Below are 22,167 nucleotides of genomic sequence, written 5' to 3' on the forward strand. Positions count from 1 at the left end.
GTTCACCAGTGATGGCCCCTGGCATGCTGGAGAAGGGTTCTCTTCAGCAAATAAGGCCAGATTCAGCTGTGTCAGGCAGCTGGAAGGCAGGTATGTATGGTGCCATGAGGGTGAGAGGTTTGCTGACACCCATGTTGTTGAAAAAGTGTCTCGTGTAGATGGTGGGGATTTGTTATGGGCAGGTGTATCATATGGAAAGAGAATGTGGGTGCAATTTCTTATTTTTTTTAACTTTTTTTTTTATTTCTCCACCTTTTTCTCCCCAATTGTACTTGGCCAATTACCCCACTGTTCCGAGCTGTCCTGGCTTCCCACCCGCAGACATGGGCAATTGTGTCTGTAGGGACGCTCAACCAAGCCGTAGGTAACATGGGGATTCAAACAGGTGATCCCTGTTTTGATAGGTAACAGAATAGACTGCTACGCTACCCGGACACCCCGAGAATGTGGGTGCAATTTCAAAAGAGCAGTTTGAATACACAGAGAGGGGTGATGATAAAGGTTATCAATGCATATGCCCTGCAAGTTGGGTATGAGATGGAGGAGAAGAAGAATTCTGGAGTGAGTTGGATGAAGTGGTGGAGAGTGTACCCAAGGAGGAGAGAGGGGTGATTGGAGCAGACTTCAGTGGTCATGTTGCTGAACTGAACAAAGGTGATGAGGAGGTGTTGGGCAGGAGAGGAATTTGGAAAGACAGATGGTGGTGGATTTTGCAAAAATTATGGAAATGGCTATGCTGAATACATATTTCAAGAACAGGCAGGAACACAGGGTGAAGTACAAGAGTAGAGGAAAGTACACACAGGTGACTCTGTTTTATGTAGGAGGCACGATCTGAAAGGGATTGGAGACTGCAAGGTGGTGACGGGAGAACGTAGCTAGGTAGCATCGGGTGGTGGTCTATAGGATGATTTTGGAGACCAAGAAGAGAAAGACAGAGCCAAGGATCAAATGGTGGAAGTTGAAGAAGGAAGACGTGTGGAGTTCAGGCAGGAGCTAAGACAGGCACTGGGTGGTAGTGAAGAGATAGCGGATGGCTGGGCAAGCACTGCAGAAATAGTGAGGGAGACAGCTAGGAAGGTACTGGGTGTGTCATCTGGACAGAGGAAGGAAGACCAGGACACTTGGTGGTGGAATGAGGAAGCACAGCAAAGTATACAAAAGAAGAGGTTAGCAAAGAATAAGTGGGATTGTCAGAGAGATGAAGAAAGTACACAGGAGTACAAGGAGATGTGGCATAAAGCAAAGAGAAAGGTGGCAAAGGAAAAGGTGGATGGTGAGTTGTATGAGAGGTTAGACACTAAGTAGGGAGAAAGGGACATGTACCAATTGGCTAGCCAGAGGGACTGAGCGAGGGAGGATGTGCAGCAGGTTAAGGCAATGAATGATAGAGATTGAAATGTGCTGATAAACAATGACGGTCTGTTGAGAAGGTGGAAGAGTGTGGTGGAATAGCAAGGAGGACGTGAGGACAGCTATGAAGAGGATGAAGAGTGGAAAGGCGGTTGGTCCAGATGACATGCTTGTGGAGACATGGAGGTGTTTAGGAGAGATGATAGTGGAGTTTTTAACTAGATTGTTTAACACAATCCTGGAAAGTGAGAGGATGCCTGAGGAGTGGAGAAGAAGCATACTGGTAACGATTTTCAAGAACAAGGGCGATGTGCAGAACTGTAACAACTACAGAGGTATAAAGTTGATCAGCCACAGCATGAAGATTTGGGAAAGAGTAATAGAAGCTAGGTTAAGAGGAGAGGTGATGATCAGCGAGCAGCAGTATGGGTTCATGCCACGAAAGAGCACCACAGATGCGATGTTTGCTTTGAGAATGTTGATTGAGAAGTATAGAGAAGGCCAGAAAGAGTTGCATTGTGTCTTTGTAGATTTAGAGAAAGCTTATGACAGAGTGCCGAGAGAGGAGGTGTGGTATTGTATGAGGAAGTCAGGAGTTGCAGAGAAGTATGTAGGAGTGTTGCAGGATACGTATGAGGGAAGTGTGACAATGGTGAGGTGTGCGGTTGGAATGACAGATGGGTTCAAGGTGGAGGTGGGATTACATCAAGGATCGGCTCTGAGCCCTTTCTTGTTTGCAGTGGTGATGGACAGGTTGACGGACAAGATCAGGCAGGAGTCTCCATGGACGATGATGTTCGCGGATGACATTGTGATCTGTAGCGAGAGTAGGGTGCAGGTTGAGGAGAGCCTGGAGAGGTGGAGGTATGCACTGGAGAGAAGAGGAATGAAAGTCAGTAGGAGCAAGACGGAATACCTATGCGTGAATGAGAGGGAGGACAGTGGAATGGTCAGGATGCAAGGAGTGGAGGTGACAAAGGCATTTGAGTTTAAATACTTGGGGTCAACTGTCCAAAGTAACGGGGAGTGCAGTAGAGAGGTGAAAAAGAGAGTGCAGGCAGGTTGGAGTGGGTGGAGAAGTGTGTCAGGAGTGATTTGTGACAGAAGGGTACCAGCAAGAGTTAAAGGGAAAGTTTACAAGATGGTTGTGAGACCAGCTATGTTATATGGTTTGGAGACAGTGGCACTGACGAAAAGACAGGAGGCGGAGCTGGAGGTGGCAGAGTTGAAGATGCTAAGATTTTCACTGGGAGTAATGAAGAAGGACAGGATTAGGAGCGATTAAATTTGAGGGACCGCTCAGGTTGGACGGTTTGGAGACAAAGCAAGAGAGGCAAGATTGAGATGGCTTGGACATGTGTGGAGGAGAGATGCTGAGTATATTGGGAGAAGGATGCTAAATATGGAGCTGCCAGGGAAGAGGAGAAGAGGAAGGCCAAAGAGGAGGTTTATGGATGTGGTGAGGGAAGACATGCAGGTGGCTGGTGTGACAGAGGAAGACGCAGAAGACAGGAAGAAATGGAAACGGATGATCCTCTGTGGCGACCCCTAACGGGAGCAGCCGAAAGTAGTAGTAGTGAGGTATATTAGTAGCCTTACTGATGTGAAATCGATAGATAAGTGTCTAATGAATAATCTTCAACTGATGTGTTCATTTATCCCTGCCAGGCAGATAGCCTGCAGTGGATTATGCGTTTGGTTGCGTGTGTGTGTGTGTGTGTGTAAGAGTGTGCGTGCATGTGTGTGGAGTAAGGGTCTGTCTGCAGCTAATCTCACAAAGTACTGGGCCTATCAGCCTAAAATTTCTTGTGCACAGCTATGACTGCACGATGAAAAACCTGTTGTGGTTGTGCAGATTAAAAGCCTTCAAAATATGTTTGCCGCTACCTCTCTTCATTCATTGTCTAGCTCGCTCAACCAACACTGCTCTCTGTCGCTGCCTGATCTAAGTCAACTGTGCGCATGTGCAACTCACATCTATGGTCGACTCAGATCAGACAGCTACATGATAAAAAGTTTTTTAAAAGAATTTTGATAGTTATAAAGGAACAACTTCCTCTAGGTTACAATAAAAACAGGAAGTGTGGCAAATCCTTGTCACTGACCGATCTGAGTAAACTGTAGATGTGAGTTGTGCATGCGTGAGCATAAACGGTTTACCCAGCTTTATTTTATTGTGAAAATTAAAGACAGGGTTAGGGTTAGACCAAAATGGTCGCATAGCAAAGCTTTTCTTTTTGGAAAGTGCAATTTCATATTGGACTTGGTCGCATTCGTGCAAAGGTCCACCTAGGAGACTGCACATCCACAGACTGACAGGCAAAACATTTTTATTAGGTTTTTTTTTTAGCTTGAGCGCTGCATATAATTTTTTTTCATATTTCCCATTTAATCGACTTGGGCACTGCACAAAAGTATTTTTTTTGGAAAATTAATTTCTGATTTTTCCCTTTTTCTCCCAATTTAGTGGCCAGTCGCTCCCTATTCTAGTTCAAACACCCACCCTCATACTGTATGCATTCGCCAACTGAATCTCTCTGGCCAGCAGTCTTGAAGGAGATGCCTTGCCACTTCCATGACAAGGCGAATCCAGGCCGAATCACTGCTTTTTCCGACACACCCAGAGACGCATTCATGTGACGAACACAAGCCGACTCCGCCCCCCTACCTAAGACAGCGTTGCCAATTATTGCTGCTTTATCGAATCCGGCCATAGTCAGATATGACGAAACCGGGGCACGAACGCCAGTCCCCAGTGATCAACTGCATTGACACAAAGCTGATGCTTGAACCGCTACACCACCGCGGACCCCAAAAGTCTTATAATGGCAGGAAAAGCACTGATTTTTCTGTCCGTGTTTACATGTCCATTGCTAGTCTCGCTGTACTGGGCACAGTACATGATCACTGTATGATCAAGGACCTCTTATGACTGCGGTGATTCAAAACCTTTGATAAACCTGATTTATACCGCAACTGAGTGCTAACTTCTCAGCTGTTTTGTCACCAAGTCTGAGCACCAGAGAAAGGGAGATACACCTGGTGGGGATCTGCACTATTCTAGTTCAGTTCAGTTCTTTACTTTCTTTTCTTTCTTTTTTTTTTGACTCAGACTGTATTATCTCATCTCATCTCATCTTCAGCCGCTTTTCATGGGTCGGGTCGCTGTGGCAGCAAGCTAAGCAGAGCACTCCAGATGTCCCTCTCCGCAACAATGCCCTCCAGCTCCTCCTGGGGGATCCCAAGGCATTCCCAGGCCAGATTGGACATGTAGTCCCTCCAGTGAGTTCTGGGTCTACCCCAGGGTCTTCTCCCAGTTGGCCGTGCCCGGTAAACCTCCAAAGAAAGGTGCCCAGGAGGCATCCTAATCTCTAAGGCTGAGCCCAGACACCCTACGGAGGAAACTCATTTCAGCCGCTTGTATCCGCGATCTCACCCTTTTGGTCACTACCCAAAGCTCATGACCATAGGTGAGGATTGGAACGAAGATTGACTGGTAAATTGACAGCTTTGCCTTCCGGCTCAGCTCCTTCTTCTCCACAACGGTCCGGTACAATGTCCGCATTACTGCTGATGCTGCACCAAGCCGTCTGTCAATCTCCCCCTCCATCCTACCCTCACTCATGAACAAGACCCCGAGATACTTGAACGCCTTCACTTGGGGCAGCAACTCATCTCCAACCCGGAGGGAGCAATCCACCATTTTCCGGTAGAGAACCATGACCTCACACTTGGAGGTGCTGACTCTCACCCCGGCCATTTCACACTCGGCTGCAAACTGCCCCAGTGCGCGCCAGAGATTGCGTTCTGATGAAGCCAACAAAACCACTTCATCTGTGAAGAGCAGAGATGCAATTCTGAGGTTCCAAAAATGGATACAATCCTCGCCCTGGCTGCACCTTTAGATCCTGTCCATGAATATCACAAACGGAATCAGAGACAAGGGACAACCTTGGCGGAGTCCGACACCCACGTGTTTGACTTTGTGCCAAGAATGCGGACACAGCTCTCACTTTGGTTATACAAGGACTGGATGGCTTGTAGCAACTGCCCCAGTACCCCATACTCCTGCAGTACCCCCTACAGAGCGCCCCAGGGTACACGGTTGTAAGCCTTCTCCAAGTCCACAAAACACATGTAGACTGACTGGTCAAACTCCCATGCCCTCCTCAGCACTTTCTATTGTTCCACGGCCAGGACGGAATCCGCATTGTTCCTCCTGGATCTGAGGTTCGACAATCGGTCAGAGCCTCCTTTCGAGCACCCTAGAGTAGACTTTCTCAGGGATGCTGAGCAATGTGATGCCCTGATAAATGGAGCACACCAGGGGTGGAAATTAACTTTTTTGTCCACCTGCCACTGTGGCTGGTGGATTCCAAAATCTACCAGCCACTTTCTTGTTTTAACCGGCAATGTGTAACTGCATGTGAAAAATAATAAAACAAGATCTATATTCAAGCAATAGGCTATTTTAAATATTCAAACTCTTAAAATATTATTTTCAAAATCTAGTTTACTCTTCTATGGTTTTCAAAATTGTGTACACTACCTTTAAAACATTTAACATATTTGTCAAAAAATAACCAGTGTATCAGTGCCACCAAAATTCCCTTTACTATTACATAAACCAAGACTGTAACAAGTAGAAGGAATTGTGTCAGTATGGGTCTTAATTCAACACTTAATCTAACGTTAGTAAATGACGATTTACTTGCTAACTACACGTAACGTTAGCTAGCTAATGACATTACATGACAGCTATATTCTGACCTTAATTCAACACTTAATCTAACGTTAGTGAATAGATTTCTAAAAAATTACGATTTTCTTGCATTGCCACATGTAATCTGTAAATGGCCTTCCTTTTTTCGCGATTGCGTGGGCATTTCTAAACAGTAGGCTCATCTTCTCCAACTGGGATGTGTTCATGGCAGCGGTATCCTGCGGGGTCGATTTTCCCTGTACTATCTTTATTACATGGATGTGGCATTTGGATGATTCATGGTCTTTTATGGCTTCCAATTTTAGGTTTTTAGTCCCAATAATGAAACTGTTAGCTTTCTTGTTGGCATCCAAAGCGTGTTGACGACATACCGAACAGAACATTGTCTGGCTTGTCTCCTCGTAAACTAACCAATCACGGGACTCTCTGTCTGCCTTGTCAGTTATTCTCCGCTTCTCATTAAAAAAACGTTTTCGTTTCGTCTTCGCCTCTTTAACCTGTGTCTCCTCCTGGGATGTTTTCTCTGCAGACCTCTTAACCCCTGCGATGTAACGCCACATTGTGTTTTCTGGCTCTCTCCTCGTCCTCGAAAGTGTCTGCGTGAATTAGCAGACTCGCAAGACAAGCATTCCTATACTCTGCCTCTGATTGGCTAACCAACGATGGCAACAAGTACTAGCCAATCAGAGGCAGAGTAGGGCGGGTCATAGGGGGGAAAATAAGGCAGATTCGCGATTCAGTACGTCACAAATTGCTACTTTTCTTTACCCGCCACCGTGGCTGGTAGGTTGAGCAAATTCACCCGCCAAGACGCAAATCCACCCGCATTTGGCGTGTAGCGGGTGCTAATTTCCATCCCTGGAGCACACCCTCCGGTCCCCTTTTTTGAATATGGAAACCACCACCCCAGTCTGCCACTCCACAGGTACTGTCCCCGACCTCCACGCGACACTGAAGAGGCATGTCAACCAAGACAGCCCAACAATGTCCAGAGTCTTCAGCATCTCAGGGCGAATCTCATCCACACCCGGCACCTTGCCACTGAGGAGCTTTTTAACTACCTCAGAAACCTCTGCCAGGGATCTGGCTGGGGCTTCCCCTGAGTCTTAAGACTCTACATCCTCAGTGGAGTTAGTCAGGTTCAGGAGCTCCTCAAAGTGGTTTTTCCACCGCTCAACAACATCCCCAGTCCGGGTCAACAGTTCCCCTCCCTGGCTGAATACAGCCTGAGTCAAGCCCTGCTTCCCCTTCCTGAGTCGCCAGATGGTTTGCCAGAACTTCCTTGAGGCCAACCAAAAGTCCTCCTCAATAGCCTCACCGAACTGCTCCCACACTCAAGTTTTTGCTTTCATGACCGCCGAAGCGGCAGCCCTTCTGGCCTCCCGGTACATGTCTGCTGCTTCAGGAGACCCCTGGGTCAACCAAGTTTGAAAGGCCTCCTTCTTCAACCTGATGGCTTCCCTCACCACCAGTGTCCACCAGTGGGTTCTTGGGTTGCCGCCTCAACAGGCACCGATGACCTTTTGACCACCGCTCCTGCGGTGGCAAGTAGCACAAGGCCATATAACCAGGACATAACGTCAGTAGAAGATAAACTTGTATATGCCCAAAAGTATGATAAGTGACATTCCATCATGTAAGTGTAACCATTATTACGCAGAAAACAGTAGTAGCAGTAGTAGTAGCATGTCAAGACAACCATTAGACTGTCAAAGGGCGATGACTGAAGACATCCTAACGTCATCCTTGCATCGACAGAGAGGCTGCTGCTCCGCCAACATGTCCTGATCAACAAGGACCCTGATTAACAGCAGGACATTGACTGACGCAAGTAGATTGTTCACTAGATTTGTAAATGGTATAAAAACAGGGAGCTTTTGTCTGATTTTCAGTCACTTTGCAGACCTGACTCAGACGTTGTTGATTCATCAATAAAAGTCTTATTTTGAAGGATCCTCGTCTCATTTACTTTTTTTTTGCAATTTCTCTGTATCACTGGCCACCACAGTAGTAATGAGCTGAAGTGAAGAGTCAGGGAGCTAGTGTGACATCAGTCGCACCGTTGAAAGTTGAAACACAAAACCGCTATTCCTCTCTTTACTCGTTTTTCATCACTGCTTCTCTTTTCTTCCTCTCTTTGGATTTTTCTGCCCAACTGTAGGGTGACATTATGTTACCTCCGGCTCAGTCGGGCGTCCCTACAGAAACAATTAGCTGTGTCTGCAGGTGGGAAGCTGGATGTGGGTATGTGTCCTGGTCGCTGTACTAGTGCCTCCTCTGGTCGGTCGGGGCACCTGTTCGGGGGGGAGGGGGAAATGGGGGAATAGTGTGATCCTCCCAAGCACTACGTCCCCCTGGCAAAACTCCTCACTGTCAGGTGAAAAGAAGCAGAGGAGGCATGTGGTAGCCTGCAGCCCTCCCCCGATCGACAGGGTGGGTGGAGCGGCAACCGGGACGGCTCATAAGAGTGGAGTAATTGGCCAGGTACAACTGGAGAGAAAAAGGGGTGGAAATATAGGGGGGAAAACGTTTGTCAATTTGTTTTTTTCCCTTTTTTTTCCCCCAATTGTATCCGGCCAATTACCACATTCTTCTGAGCTGTCCCGGTCGCCGCTCCACCCCCTCTGCCAATCCGGGGAGGGCTGCAGGCTACCACATTCCTCCTCCGATACATGTGGAGTCACCAGCCGCTTCTTTTAACCTGACAGCGAGGCGTTTCGTTAGGGGGACGCAGAGCGTGGGAGGATCAGGCCATTCCCCCCAGTCCCCCAACCGACCAGAGGAGGTGCCAGTGGAGTGGCCAGGACACATACCCACATCCGGGTTCCCACTCGCAGACATAGGGACGCCCAACCGAGCTGGACGTAACATGGGGATTCGAACCGGTGATCCCCGTGTTGGTAGGCAACGGAATAGATCACTATGCTACCTGGACGCCTAGTTTCAGTCAAATTTGACCAGGTTTGTCTCTGAATTGGTCCAACTTAGATCTGATATATTTAGATAGGTTCATCTTAATGTGGAATCATTGTCAAGATGAGTTATAGCCCCTTTATGCAGGATTATTCCAAGTTTATATATGATTACAGCTCCTTGGTGTATCAGGAAAATTAGCAAACCACAGGAAAGTGTCTAAAAGTATTTTATGATAATCCCTCTCTCTCTCCCTCCTGGTCTAGCTCAGGCCCTGCAGGGTTGCACAGTGTAGTTTGTTTACCAAGTGTTTTTGTTTACAGTTGATGCTGTGCGTGTGTGTGTGTGTGTGTGTGTGTGTGTGTGTGTGTGTGCGGGGGCGTCAGCCAGATGTTGAAATAACCTTGATCTCACCACTCCAGTTTTGTCTTATCTCCATCGCCTAAAGCAGCTACAAAGTGATGCTATTAAGATACATTTGGTTTGGTAAATAGTTTTTTATCAGAAGTCAGTTTCAGCCTCCTAACAAGTCGTGTTGAGGGGAGGAGATAAGGTCTATTAACTGTTGGGGAAATGTGGAATATGTTGACGTAAAAGGTGGTTTCGGTTTCTGTTTCGAAGTAGCAGGGGGGGAAATGGAAATGTATTCCCAAGTGCTAAGTGAAACCGTGGCCTTTGCTGCAATACAACACACACACACACACATACTAGGTACCATTATTTTTCTAGTGATTTGTCTCTGCATGGTGAATATGTAAAATATCACACAGTGTTTGCCATATATAAGAAAACAGCTAAGGAGAAATCACTGGGATTGTTTTTGTGCAGCTGAACGATGCAGATGAATCCAGAATGAATGCAGATGAACAGGCATGGGTGCAAGTCCATGAATACTGGGATGGCACCCAGCACATAACCTGTGCCCCCGTCCATAGTGGTTGTGTCAGGAAGAGCATCTGATGTAAAATTTTGCCAAATCATTATGTGGATTGACAAGACCATACCGGATCGGTCAAGGCTCCATACCGGATTGGTCAAGGCCCAGGTTAACAACGGCCGCCATTGGTGCTGTGCCCTCACAGGGTACTGATGGAAACTGTCCAATCCACTGTGGCGACCCCTGAAAAACAGGGAATAACCCAAAAGAAGAAGTTTATGTGCAGATGACATTTCTGGGAAAACGTACTAGCAACACAGGAAAGCTACATTCTTGTAAGGGTAATTCTCAATAATGAGTGCGCTCATACCACTAGATGCCTCTCTCTCCGACATCTGCTTTGAGTTAGCAATTGACACCTGTAGTGCTAATGGGGTTTCAACAATAGACATGACATACAGTTATTGTAATGCCAACATGTGATTGGCTGCTGACACATGCTGTCAGGTTTTCTTTGCTGAAAAATTGGAACATGGCAGCTTTGGTCAAATTCCGCCAGTGTTTCACTGTCCCACTCAGCACCTTTTGTATCTCCTTCCATCCTGGACCATGAATCCCTCCTTCAATGCTCTTCCGAATGAATGATCCTCACTTTTTCACCTGAAAAGGTTTTCCGGTGGAGTTTTTCCTCATCTGATATTGTAACTGTGACTGGGGGCTGTGTAAATACGCTTGGGATTGATTTCTCCAGTAACGTGGTGTGTGAACACACTGGAAGAGGCTTTAAGAGGGACAGTGAAGTGAAGATGGTAGCTGTCATGTGGTTGTATATTGGTGGTATAACATTGCAGTCTTTTTCCTTTTCTTTTTAATCTGCTAGTGAGCTATTAATCGTGGCACCTTACTATTACATGTCCCCTTAAACGCGTAAGATTTTACGACTGCTAAAACATTTATATGGATTATTAGAACATCCAGTGTCAGCTCTTGACAGTGTTAAGAGCTCATAAAAAAACTGAGGCTTTAACAGCTATAACAAATTAAAACATTGTCTCAAAGAGAGAAAGTATGAGTTTAAAGATTATGGCATCAATTTTAGTAATGTCCCACTGGGCCAACTGATCTGCTTTGAAGAGGTGTACCTCATCAGTGGAATGGCTGATGTCAGTCCTCCATGACATAGAACTAAATTCGCTCTGTAACCTACCTTTGATGCTTACCACACTCTATATATATTCAATCTTCTGGCCTCGTTATTTCACTTCCACCCTTGTTCTTCTCCATATCTTTCTAATCCTATGATCCTGCTCCCTCCCAACCCTCTTCTATTCCTCATTCTCCCTTTTGACTTGATTTTCATCTCTGATTTTGTCTTGTTTCTTTGTTTTGTCTTTTTCTTTCCCTCTTTCCATCTATCTTTTTTTTTCCTCTCTTCCTTTACTCCTGCTTCAGAAACTCTTTCACTGCCAAACTATTGATGTCACCTTGCCATGACCTGGTGTATTTCTCTCCGTCATGCCCTCTGGCCATCCATTGCCAAGACCTTTTTGTGTCTACGAAGCCATTCTGTTTGTTCATCTCTATTTATCTGTTCAACCTCTACCTCTCTCTCATTCTTTATCCATCAGGTGGACACCATAGTGACTCTGGGTGGTCTGGCGGGCAGGTTAGACCAGACCATGGCATCGGTTGAGACCCTCTACCACTCTCTGTCCATCACACAGCTCCCCCTGCTGATCATACAGGGGACCAGCCTGGCTCACCTACTTAGACCTGTGAGTAGGAGATATGGATTCTCATTTTGCCATTACACTGAGCATATATTCACCAAGAAGCTGTCAGAGAAAACTCCATCATGCAGTTGCGCATCTGTGTATTTGTGCTACCGAGCCTGCTGATGATTTATTTCTCCAAAACTGCAAAGCAGACATGAGTAGCACTGTTCTGAGTTAACACTTGTTTCCCTAAACTAACTTGGCACCGCATCATTCCTTTGACACAAAAGACAGAAATAATTAGAAGGGACAATTTTCTGTTCTCGAGGTGAAGCAACATCAGGACAGTACAAAGCAGATGCATGCAAAATTTGAATTAAGTTAGCTTACTATATTGTTTAGCGTTTATATTTATTAACACTGTGTTTGCAGGCTGCACCATTGCGTCATTAGCCCCCTAAAAATCTTAAATAACCTGCGAGAAACTGATGCATAAATGGGCTCAACTGACCCCCTCCCACAACAGCCAGGGACAAAAATGAAAACCTTCCAGTAAATGTAGGCTCCTGAATAATATGCTAAATATATAGGGGAGTGTTTTTTACTGGTTTAGACACATGTGGATGCTGTCAAACATCAACTAGTCTCGTATCCTGATGAAAATATCCCTTTGTGTTGGTCTATACATGGTCAGCACTCCACTGATTTTAATGATAATTCACTCATGGAAATCTGCCCCCCCCCCGTGAGTTTTATTACCAAACAATTTTTGACCCTGAAGACCAACTGCCATCGAAACATTGTAAATAAAACTAACAGTGGAGCAGATACATATTTGAGGATACCTATTAAAATCAATGAAAGCTTGGTTTTCTTACACCAGAGATGCTGTTGCTATTTAATAGGACTATCTGAAGTGGTTTATTTTGACTGTTTTCTATAGGAATTTGCAAGAGCAAATGCAGCAGGCACATCTGTAGCCATATTTCCTGAGCTACAAGTTGCACTGTTGTTGCGATGAAAAAAACATATAAGTCGCTTTGGTGTATAAGTCGCATTTATATGGTAGTGATGAGTGGGTCAGGGTTTTTTAATACCCACACCCGTCTGACCCATTATGAGAGCCAATCCGCACTGCCTGACCCACTAAAATATGCCTTAATTAACCGGCCGAACCTGACCCGCAAACCTCCAAATTTAGCCTTGGCTAGCAAAGTCAGTAGTGCTGCAATATTTCATTTTTGGGCTGTTTGCCCAACATATTGCACTGATTGCAAGGCATAGCCTGTTGTATCTCAGCCTAATGGTGTCTGGGTCTAGGCTACGAAATAAACAGATAAATTGCTCCAAACGATGTTCTTTATTGGTGAATAGCAGCAAAAACAGTAACCCTTCATTAAAGACATGAACTCTGTCTCTCTTTCTTTCTCTCTCGCTCACACACACACACACACACACACACACACACACATACACAAGCCTCTTCTTTCTGCTTTCTGGCCAAAAAAATAGTTTTGGCAGTGTAAACAAAAGCTACAGATACCACTTGAGGAAAAAACGTGTAGGTGAAGCCTCAACAGTCTAAAACACACATGCATTGATCAGAACCACAATCACAAATTGATGATAAAGCTGTATGCACGCATGTGTATGTGTGTGTGTGTTTGAGAGAGTGACAGAGAGAGAGAGAGAGAGAGAGAGAGGGGGGGGGCAAGAGAAGGACTAATAATGCACAGTCTAGCCTATTGTACACAATGTTTCTGTAAGTTATTCATAACTTACTCGGCATGCTGCTTTGTCACTTTTTGACCCACCTGCCCAAACTCGTGGTATTTTCTAGTAAATTTACCTGAACCTGCCTGACCCGAGCATCGCTATGGTACAGTATTTTCAGCTGAGTCACAAGCTTAAACAGTGCCATCAAGTGGTCTTATTTCAAATGCTGTATATTCGTCCCACAAAATTATTGTATAAGTCACTTTGGAATATAAGTCGCAGGACCAGCCAAACGAGTAAAAAAAACAGTGACTTATACTCGGTATGTATTGGGTGACGAAATGAAGCAGTGCTTCCGCTTGCTGCTAGCTTAAAGGGAAAATTCACCAATTTTCAACCTTATCTCTGTCAATCTGCAACAGGGACAGCACATGAAAAACATCTTTAGTAGTCGCTGATCATTTCTGTATTACTGGAACGGCACTGAAGCTGAGGGGGTTTTTTTCTGTCCATCAAGTGACGTATTGTGAAATCAGTTGGCGGCTGGAAAAACTAAACAGCCTAGCAGGGTTTCTAATACTCTATCTACTCCAAACACACTGTTCAAAACGCGCATCCTCATTCGCTCGACTAAGCTACGTTTCCGATGGTGGAAATTGCGTCACACAAGATTAGCACAGAGGATTTAATGGATAACAATACAAAGGCTCAGCTGCAGTGCATTCTGGTATGGATAGATGCTGTAGGGAAGACTTTAAGTAGGACAACACTGAATCCTCCATCAATATAGTACACAGTGAGGAATGTTTGGGTTTTTTTTGTTGTTGTTTTTTTTTTCTTCCTTTAATTGACTGCATTACTCATCGGTACTGATTGCACATACACAAAACCATCTGAAATGTCCCTTTAAGTTACACTTGCACTCTGACTAAAGGGTAGGCAAACATCAGGTTGACTTTAGGTTAACCAAAATGCTTCATAAAATAGATATATTTAAGTGCATGTGATGTAATTGATAGTATATAGATAGATTTTACCAACAAATAAAAGGTGGCAGGTTACTATTTTTATTCAGTTTTATCTACCGTGAAATTCCACGCAACTCCTGTGGGTGCTGGATAAAGAAGTAATAGATTACATGAAAAAATGCCTGATAAAGGCTTGTTTGTTCACCAGCGGGACTACCTGTAAGTTGAATGGTAGATCTGTCAGGGCAGTTTTTCAAAGCTTTATAATTTAAAAAGTATAAATTTTATTGCTTAACAAAGAGATAGCAGCTTAATAGGTGTGTGGAAGTTTGACTGGCACATTTGGTAGGAGCACTTAAGTTCGAAAGGCATTAACAATGATATAAATAATAAAAATTAATTAATGTGTTGTTACAGTAATTGAAGATTACTTAATGTAGGAACTAGTGTGATTTTTTTCAGTAAAAGTTCAAATTTACTTCCTTGATACTTCCATTTTTTTTATTGACGGCATAAAAAAGCATAGGGGTCAAATCTTCTAAATGAATCTTGAACCAAACACTAATATATGGACAATAAAATCAGACCAGCTGGCAGTGTATATTAGCCATATCACACATATATAGAGCTCTTCCACTCGCCCCCAATCGCTCTAATTTTTCTTTGTCTCAATCGAGCAGAATGCTAAATAGCTTCTAAATAGCTTCTTCTTTGTACCGATTGGCTAGACAGAGGGACCGAGCTGGGAGGGATGTGCTACAGGTCAGGGCGATCAAGGCTAGAGATGGAGATGTGCTGACAAGCGAGGAGAGTGCATCGAGAAGGTGGAAGGAGTATTTTGAGGGGCTGATGGATGAAGAAAATGACAGAGAGAGAAGGTTGGATGATGTGGGGATAGTGAATCAGGAAGTGCGGTGGATTAGCAAGGAGGAAGTGAGGGCAGCTATGAAGAGGATGAAGAGTGGAAAAGCAGTTGGCCCAGATGACATACCTGTGGAGGCATGGAGGTGTTTAGAAGAGATAGCAGTTGAGTTTTTAACTAGATTGTTTAACACAATCTTAGAAATTGAGAGGATGCCTGAGGAGTGGAGAAAAAGCACACTGGTACTGATTTTCAAGAATAAGGGTGATGTGCAGACCTGTAGCAACTACAGAGGTACAAAGTTGATCAGCCACAGCAGGCAGATATGGGAAAAGAGTAGTGGAAGCTCAGTTAAGAGGAGAGATGATGATTAGCGAGCAGCAGTATGGTTTCCTGCCACGAAAAAGCACCACAGTTGTGGTTTGCTTTGAAAATCTTGATGGGGAAGTATAGAGAAGGAAGTTACATTCAGAAGGAGTTATATTGCATCTTTGTGGATTTAGAGAAACCATACGACGGGGTGTTGAGAGAGGAGGTGTGGTATTGTATGAGGAAGTCGGGAGTTGCAGAGAAGTATGTAGGAGTGGTGCAGGATATGTATGAGGGCAGTGTGACAGTGGTGAGGAGTGCGGTTGGAATTACAGATGGGTTCAAGGTGGAGGTGGGATTACATCAAGGATCGGCTCTGAGCCCTTTCTTGTTTGCGATGGTGATGGACAGGTTGACGGACAAGATCAGGCAGGAGTCTCTGTGGACTATGATGTTCGCGGATGACATTGTGATCTGTAGCGAGAGTAATTGTAATCTCCCCAATTGTACTTGGCCAATTACCCCACTGTTCCGAGCTGTCCTGGCTTCCCACCCGCAGACATGGGCAATTGTGTCTGTAGGGACGCTCAACCAAGCCGTAGGTAACATGGGGATTCAAACAGGTGATCCCTGTTTTGATAGGTAACAGAATAGACTGCTACGCTACCCGGACACCCCGAGAATGTGGGTGCAATTTCAAAAGAGCAGTTTGAATACACAGAGAGGGGTGATGATAAAGGTTATCAATGCATATGCCCTGCAAGTTGGGTATGAGATGGAGGAGAAGAAGAATTCTGGAGTGAGTTGGATGAAGTGGTGGAGAGTGTACCCAAGGAGGAGAGAGGGGTGATTGGAGCAGACTTCAGTGGTCATGTTGCTGAACTGAACAAAGGTGATGAGGAGGTGTTGGGCAGGAGAGGAATTTGGAAAGACAGATGGTGGTGGATTTTGCAAAAATTATGGAAATGGCTATGCTGAATACATATTTCAAGAACAGGCAGGAACACAGGGTGAAGTACAAGAGTAGAGGAAAGTACACACAGGTGACTCTGTTTTATGTAGGAGGCACGATCTGAAAGGGATTGGAGACTGCAAGGTGGTGACGGGAGAACGTAGCTAGGTAGCATCGGGTGGTGGTCTATAGGATGATTTTGGAGACCAAGAAGAGAAAGACAGAGCCAAGGATCAAATGGTGGAAGTTGAAGAAGGAAGACGTGTGGAGTTCAGGCAGGAGCTAAGACAGGCACTGGGTGGTAGTGAAGAGATAGCGGATGGCTGGGCAAGCACTGCAGAAATAGTGAGGGAGACAGCTAGGAAGGTACTGGGTGTGTCATCTGGACAGAGGAAGGAAGACCAGGACACTTGGTGGTGGAATGAGGAAGCACAGCAAAGTATACAAAAGAAGAGGTTAGCAAAGAATAAGTGGGATTGTCAGAGAGATGAAGAAAGTACACAGGAGTACAAGGAGATGTGGCATAAAGCAAAGAGAAAGGTGGCAAAGGAAAAGGTGGATGGTGAGTTGTATGAGAGGTTAGACACTAAGTAGGGAGAAAGGGACATGTACCAATTGGCTAGCCAGAGGGACTGAGCGAGGGAGGATGTGCAGCAGGTTAAGGCAATGAATGATAGAGATTGAAATGTGCTGATAAACAATGACGGTCTGTTGAGAAGGTGGAAGAGTGTGGTGGAATAGCAAGGAGGACGTGAGGACAGCTATGAAGAGGATGAAGAGTGGAAAGGCGGTTGGTCCAGATGACATGCTTGTGGAGACATGGAGGTGTTTAGGAGAGATGATAGTGGAGTTTTTAACTAGATTGTTTAACACAATCCTGGAAAGTGAGAGGATGCCTGAGGAGTGGAGAAGAAGCATACTGGTAACGATTTTCAAGAACAAGGGCGATGTGCAGAACTGTAACAACTACAGAGGTATAAAGTTGATCAGCCACAGCATGAAGATTTGGGAAAGAGTAATAGAAGCTAGGTTAAGAGGAGAGGTGATGATCAGCGAGCAGCAGTATGGGTTCATGCCACGAAAGAGCACCACAGATGCGATGTTTGCTTTGAGAATGTTGATTGAGAAGTATAGAGAAGGCCAGAAAGAGTTGCATTGTGTCTTTGTAGATTTAGAGAAAGCTTATGACAGAGTGCCGAGAGAGGAGGTGTGGTATTGTATGAGGAAGTCAGGAGTTGCAGAGAAGTATGTAGGAGTGTTGCAGGATACGTATGAGGGAAGTGTGACAATGGTGAGGTGTGCGGTTGGAATGACAGATGGGTTCAAGGTGGAGGTGGGATTACATCAAGGATCGGCTCTGAGCCCTTTCTTGTTTGCAGTGGTGATGGACAGGTTGACGGACAAGATCAGGCAGGAGTCTCCATGGACGATGATGTTCGCGGATGACATTGTGATCTGTAGCGAGAGTAGGGTGCAGGTTGAGGAGAGCCTGGAGAGGTGGAGGTATGCACTGGAGAGAAGAGGAATGAAAGTCAGTAGGAGCAAGACGGAATACCTATGCGTGAATGAGAGGGAGGACAGTGGAATGGTCAGGATGCAAGGAGTGGAGGTGACAAAGGCATTTGAGTTTAAATACTTGGGGTCAACTGTCCAAAGTAACGGGGAGTGCAGTAGAGAGGTGAAAAAGAGAGTGCAGGCAGGTTGGAGTGGGTGGAGAAGTGTGTCAGGAGTGATTTGTGACAGAAGGGTACCAGCAAGAGTTAAAGGGAAAGTTTACAAGATGGTTGTGAGACCAGCTATGTTATATGGTTTGGAGACAGTGGCACTGACGAAAAGACAGGAGGCGGAGCTGGAGGTGGCAGAGTTGAAGATGCTAAGATTTTCACTGGGAGTAATGAAGAAGGACAGGATTAGGAGCGATTAAATTTGAGGGACCGCTCAGGTTGGACGGTTTGGAGACAAAGCAAGAGAGGCAAGATTGAGATGGCTTGGACATGTGTGGAGGAGAGATGCTGAGTATATTGGGAGAAGGATGCTAAATATGGAGCTGCCAGGGAAGAGGAGAAGAGGAAGGCCAAAGAGGAGGTTTATGGATGTGGTGAGGGAAGACATGCAGGTGGCTGGTGTGACAGAGGAAGACGCAGAAGACAGGAAGAAATGGAAACGGATGATCCTCTGTGGCGACCCCTAACGGGAGCAGCCGAAAGTAGTAGTAGTGAGGTATATTAGTAGCCTTACTGATGTGAAATCGATAGATAAGTGTCTAATGAATAATCTTCAACTGATGTGTTCATTTATCCCTGCCAGGCAGATAGCCTGCAGTGGATTATGCGTTTGGTTGCGTGTGTGTGTGTGTGTGTGTAAGAGTGTGCGTGCATGTGTGTGGAGTAAGGGTCTGTCTGCAGCTAATCTCACAAAGTACTGGGCCTATCAGCCTAAAATTTCTTGTGCACAGCTATGACTGCACGATGAAAAACCTGTTGTGGTTGTGCAGATTAAAAGCCTTCAAAATATGTTTGCCGCTACCTCTCTTCATTCATTGTCTAGCTCGCTCAACCAACACTGCTCTCTGTCGCTGCCTGATCTAAGTCAACTGTGCGCATGTGCAACTCACATCTATGGTCGACTCAGATCAGACAGCTACATGATAAAAAGTTTTTTAAAAGAATTTTGATAGTTATAAAGGAACAACTTCCTCTAGGTTACAATAAAAACAGGAAGTGTGGCAAATCCTTGTCACTGACCGATCTGAGTAAACTGTAGATGTGAGTTGTGCATGCGTGAGCATAAACGGTTTACCCAGCTTTATTTTATTGTGAAAATTAAAGACAGGGTTAGGGTTAGACCAAAATGGTCGCATAGCAAAGCTTTTCTTTTTGGAAAGTGCAATTTCATATTGGACTTGGTCGCATTCGTGCAAAGGTCCACCTAGGAGACTGCACATCCACAGACTGACAGGCAAAACATTTTTATTAGGTTTTTTTTTTAGCTTGAGCGCTGCATATAATTTTTTTTCATATTTCCCATTTAATCGACTTGGGCACTGCACAAAAGTATTTTTTTTGGAAAATTAATTTCTGATTTTTCCCTTTTTCTCCCAATTTAGTGGCCAGTCGCTCCCTATTCTAGTTCAAACACCCACCCTCATACTGTATGCATTCGCCAACTGAATCTCTCTGGCCAGCAGTCTTGAAGGAGATGCCTTGCCACTTCCATGACAAGGCGAATCCAGGCCGAATCACTGCTTTTTCCGACACACCCAGAGACGCATTCATGTGACGAACACAAGCCGACTCCGCCCCCCTACCTAAGACAGCGTTGCCAATTATTGCTGCTTTATCGAATCCGGCCATAGTCAGATATGACGAAACCGGGGCACGAACGCCAGTCCCCAGTGATCAACTGCATTGACACAAAGCTGATGCTTGAACCGCTACACCACCGCGGACCCCAAAAGTCTTATAATGGCAGGAAAAGCACTGATTTTTCTGTCCGTGTTTACATGTCCATTGCTAGTCTCGCTGTACTGGGCACAGTACATGATCACTGTATGATCAAGGACCTCTTATGACTGCGGTGATTCAAAACCTTTGATAAACCTGATTTATACCGCAACTGAGTGCTAACTTCTCAGCTGTTTTGTCACCAAGTCTGAGCACCAGAGAAAGGGAGATACACCTGGTGGGGATCTGCACTATTCTAGTTCAGTTCAGTTCTTTACTTTCTTTTCTTTCTTTTTTTTTTGACTCAGACTGTATTATCTCATCTCATCTCATCTTCAGCCGCTTTTCATGGGTCGGGTCGCTGTGGCAGCAAGCTAAGCAGAGCACTCCAGATGTCCCTCTCCGCAACAATGCCCTCCAGCTCCTCCTGGGGGATCCCAAGGCATTCCCAGGCCAGATTGGACATGTAGTCCCTCCAGTGAGTTCTGGGTCTACCCCAGGGTCTTCTCCCAGTTGGCCGTGCCCGGTAAACCTCCAAAGAAAGGTGCCCAGGAGGCATCCTAATCTCTAAGGCTGAGCCCAGACACCCTACGGAGGAAACTCATTTCAGCCGCTTGTATCCGCGATCTCACCCTTTTGGTCACTACCCAAAGCTCATGACCATAGGTGAGGATTGGAACGAAGATTGACTGGTAAATTGACAGCTTTGCCTTCCGGCTCAGCTCCTTCTTCTCCACAACGGTCCGGTACAATGTCCGCATTACTGCTGATGCTGCACCAAGCCGTCTGTCAATCTCCCCCTCCATCCTACCCTCACTCATGAACAAGACCCCGAGATACTTGAACGCCTTCACTTGGGGCAGCAACTCATCTCCAACCCGGAGGGAGCAATCCACCATTTTCCGGTAGAGAACCATGACCTCACACTTGGAGGTGCTGACTCTCACCCCGGCCATTTCACACTCGGCTGCAAACTGCCCCAGTGCGCGCCAGAGATTGCGTTCTGATGAAGCCAACAAAACCACTTCATCTGTGAAGAGCAGAGATGCAATTCTGAGGTTCCAAAAATGGATACAATCCTCGCCCTGGCTGCACCTTTAGATCCTGTCCATGAATATCACAAACGGAATCAGAGACAAGGGACAACCTTGGCGGAGTCCGACACCCACGTGTTTGACTTTGTGCCAAGAATGCGGACACAGCTCTCACTTTGGTTATACAAGGACTGGATGGCTTGTAGCAACTGCCCCAGTACCCCATACTCCTGCAGTACCCCCTACAGAGCGCCCCAGGGTACACGGTTGTAAGCCTTCTCCAAGTCCACAAAACACATGTAGACTGACTGGTCAAACTCCCATGCCCTCCTCAGCACTTTCTATTGTTCCACGGCCAGGACGGAATCCGCATTGTTCCTCCTGGATCTGAGGTTCGACAATCGGTCAGAGCCTCCTTTCGAGCACCCTAGAGTAGACTTTCTCAGGGATGCTGAGCAATGTGATGCCCTGATAAATGGAGCACACCAGGGGTGGAAATTAACTTTTTTGTCCACCTGCCACTGTGGCTGGTGGATTCCAAAATCTACCAGCCACTTTCTTGTTTTAACCGGCAATGTGTAACTGCATGTGAAAAATAATAAAACAAGATCTATATTCAAGCAATAGGCTATTTTAAATATTCAAACTCTTAAAATATTATTTTCAAAATCTAGTTTACTCTTCTATGGTTTTCAAAATTGTGTACACTACCTTTAAAACATTTAACATATTTGTCAAAAAATAACCAGTGTATCAGTGCCACCAAAATTCCCTTTACTATTACATAAACCAAGACTGTAACAAGTAGAAGGAATTGTGTCAGTATGGGTCTTAATTCAACACTTAATCTAACGTTAGTAAATGACGATTTACTTGCTAACTACACGTAACGTTAGCTAGCTAATGACATTACATGACAGCTATATTCTGACCTTAATTCAACACTTAATCTAACGTTAGTGAATAGATTTCTAAAAAATTACGATTTTCTTGCATTGCCACATGTAATCTGTAAATGGCCTTCCTTTTTTCGCGATTGCGTGGGCATTTCTAAACAGTAGGCTCATCTTCTCCAACTGGGATGTGTTCATGGCAGCGGTATCCTGCGGGGTCGATTTTCCCTGTACTATCTTTATTACATGGATGTGGCATTTGGATGATTCATGGTCTTTTATGGCTTCCAATTTTAGGTTTTTAGTCCCAATAATGAAACTGTTAGCTTTCTTGTTGGCATCCAAAGCGTGTTGACGACATACCGAACAGAACATTGTCTGGCTTGTCTCCTCGTAAACTAACCAATCA

At 45.3% G+C, this 22,167-nt stretch overlaps 1 protein-coding gene across 1 annotated transcript in view; it reads left to right on the plus strand.

Annotated features, from left to right (window-relative positions):
• tpk1 (thiamin pyrophosphokinase 1) overlaps positions 1 to 22,167 on the plus strand; it is a 188,536-nt gene that overhangs the window by 76,797 nt on the left and 89,572 nt on the right. Inside the window, exon 7 of the mRNA XM_056299627.1 lies at positions 11,495 to 11,641. Within this exon, the coding sequence (XP_056155602.1) occupies positions 11,495 to 11,641 (147 nt within the window). The remainder of the gene's footprint in view (positions 1 to 11,494; positions 11,642 to 22,167) is intronic.

This window comes from Lampris incognitus, chromosome 19, assembly GCF_029633865.1.
Source record: "Lampris incognitus isolate fLamInc1 chromosome 19, fLamInc1.hap2, whole genome shotgun sequence".
Taxonomy (NCBI): domain Eukaryota; kingdom Metazoa; phylum Chordata; class Actinopteri; order Lampriformes; family Lampridae; genus Lampris; species Lampris incognitus.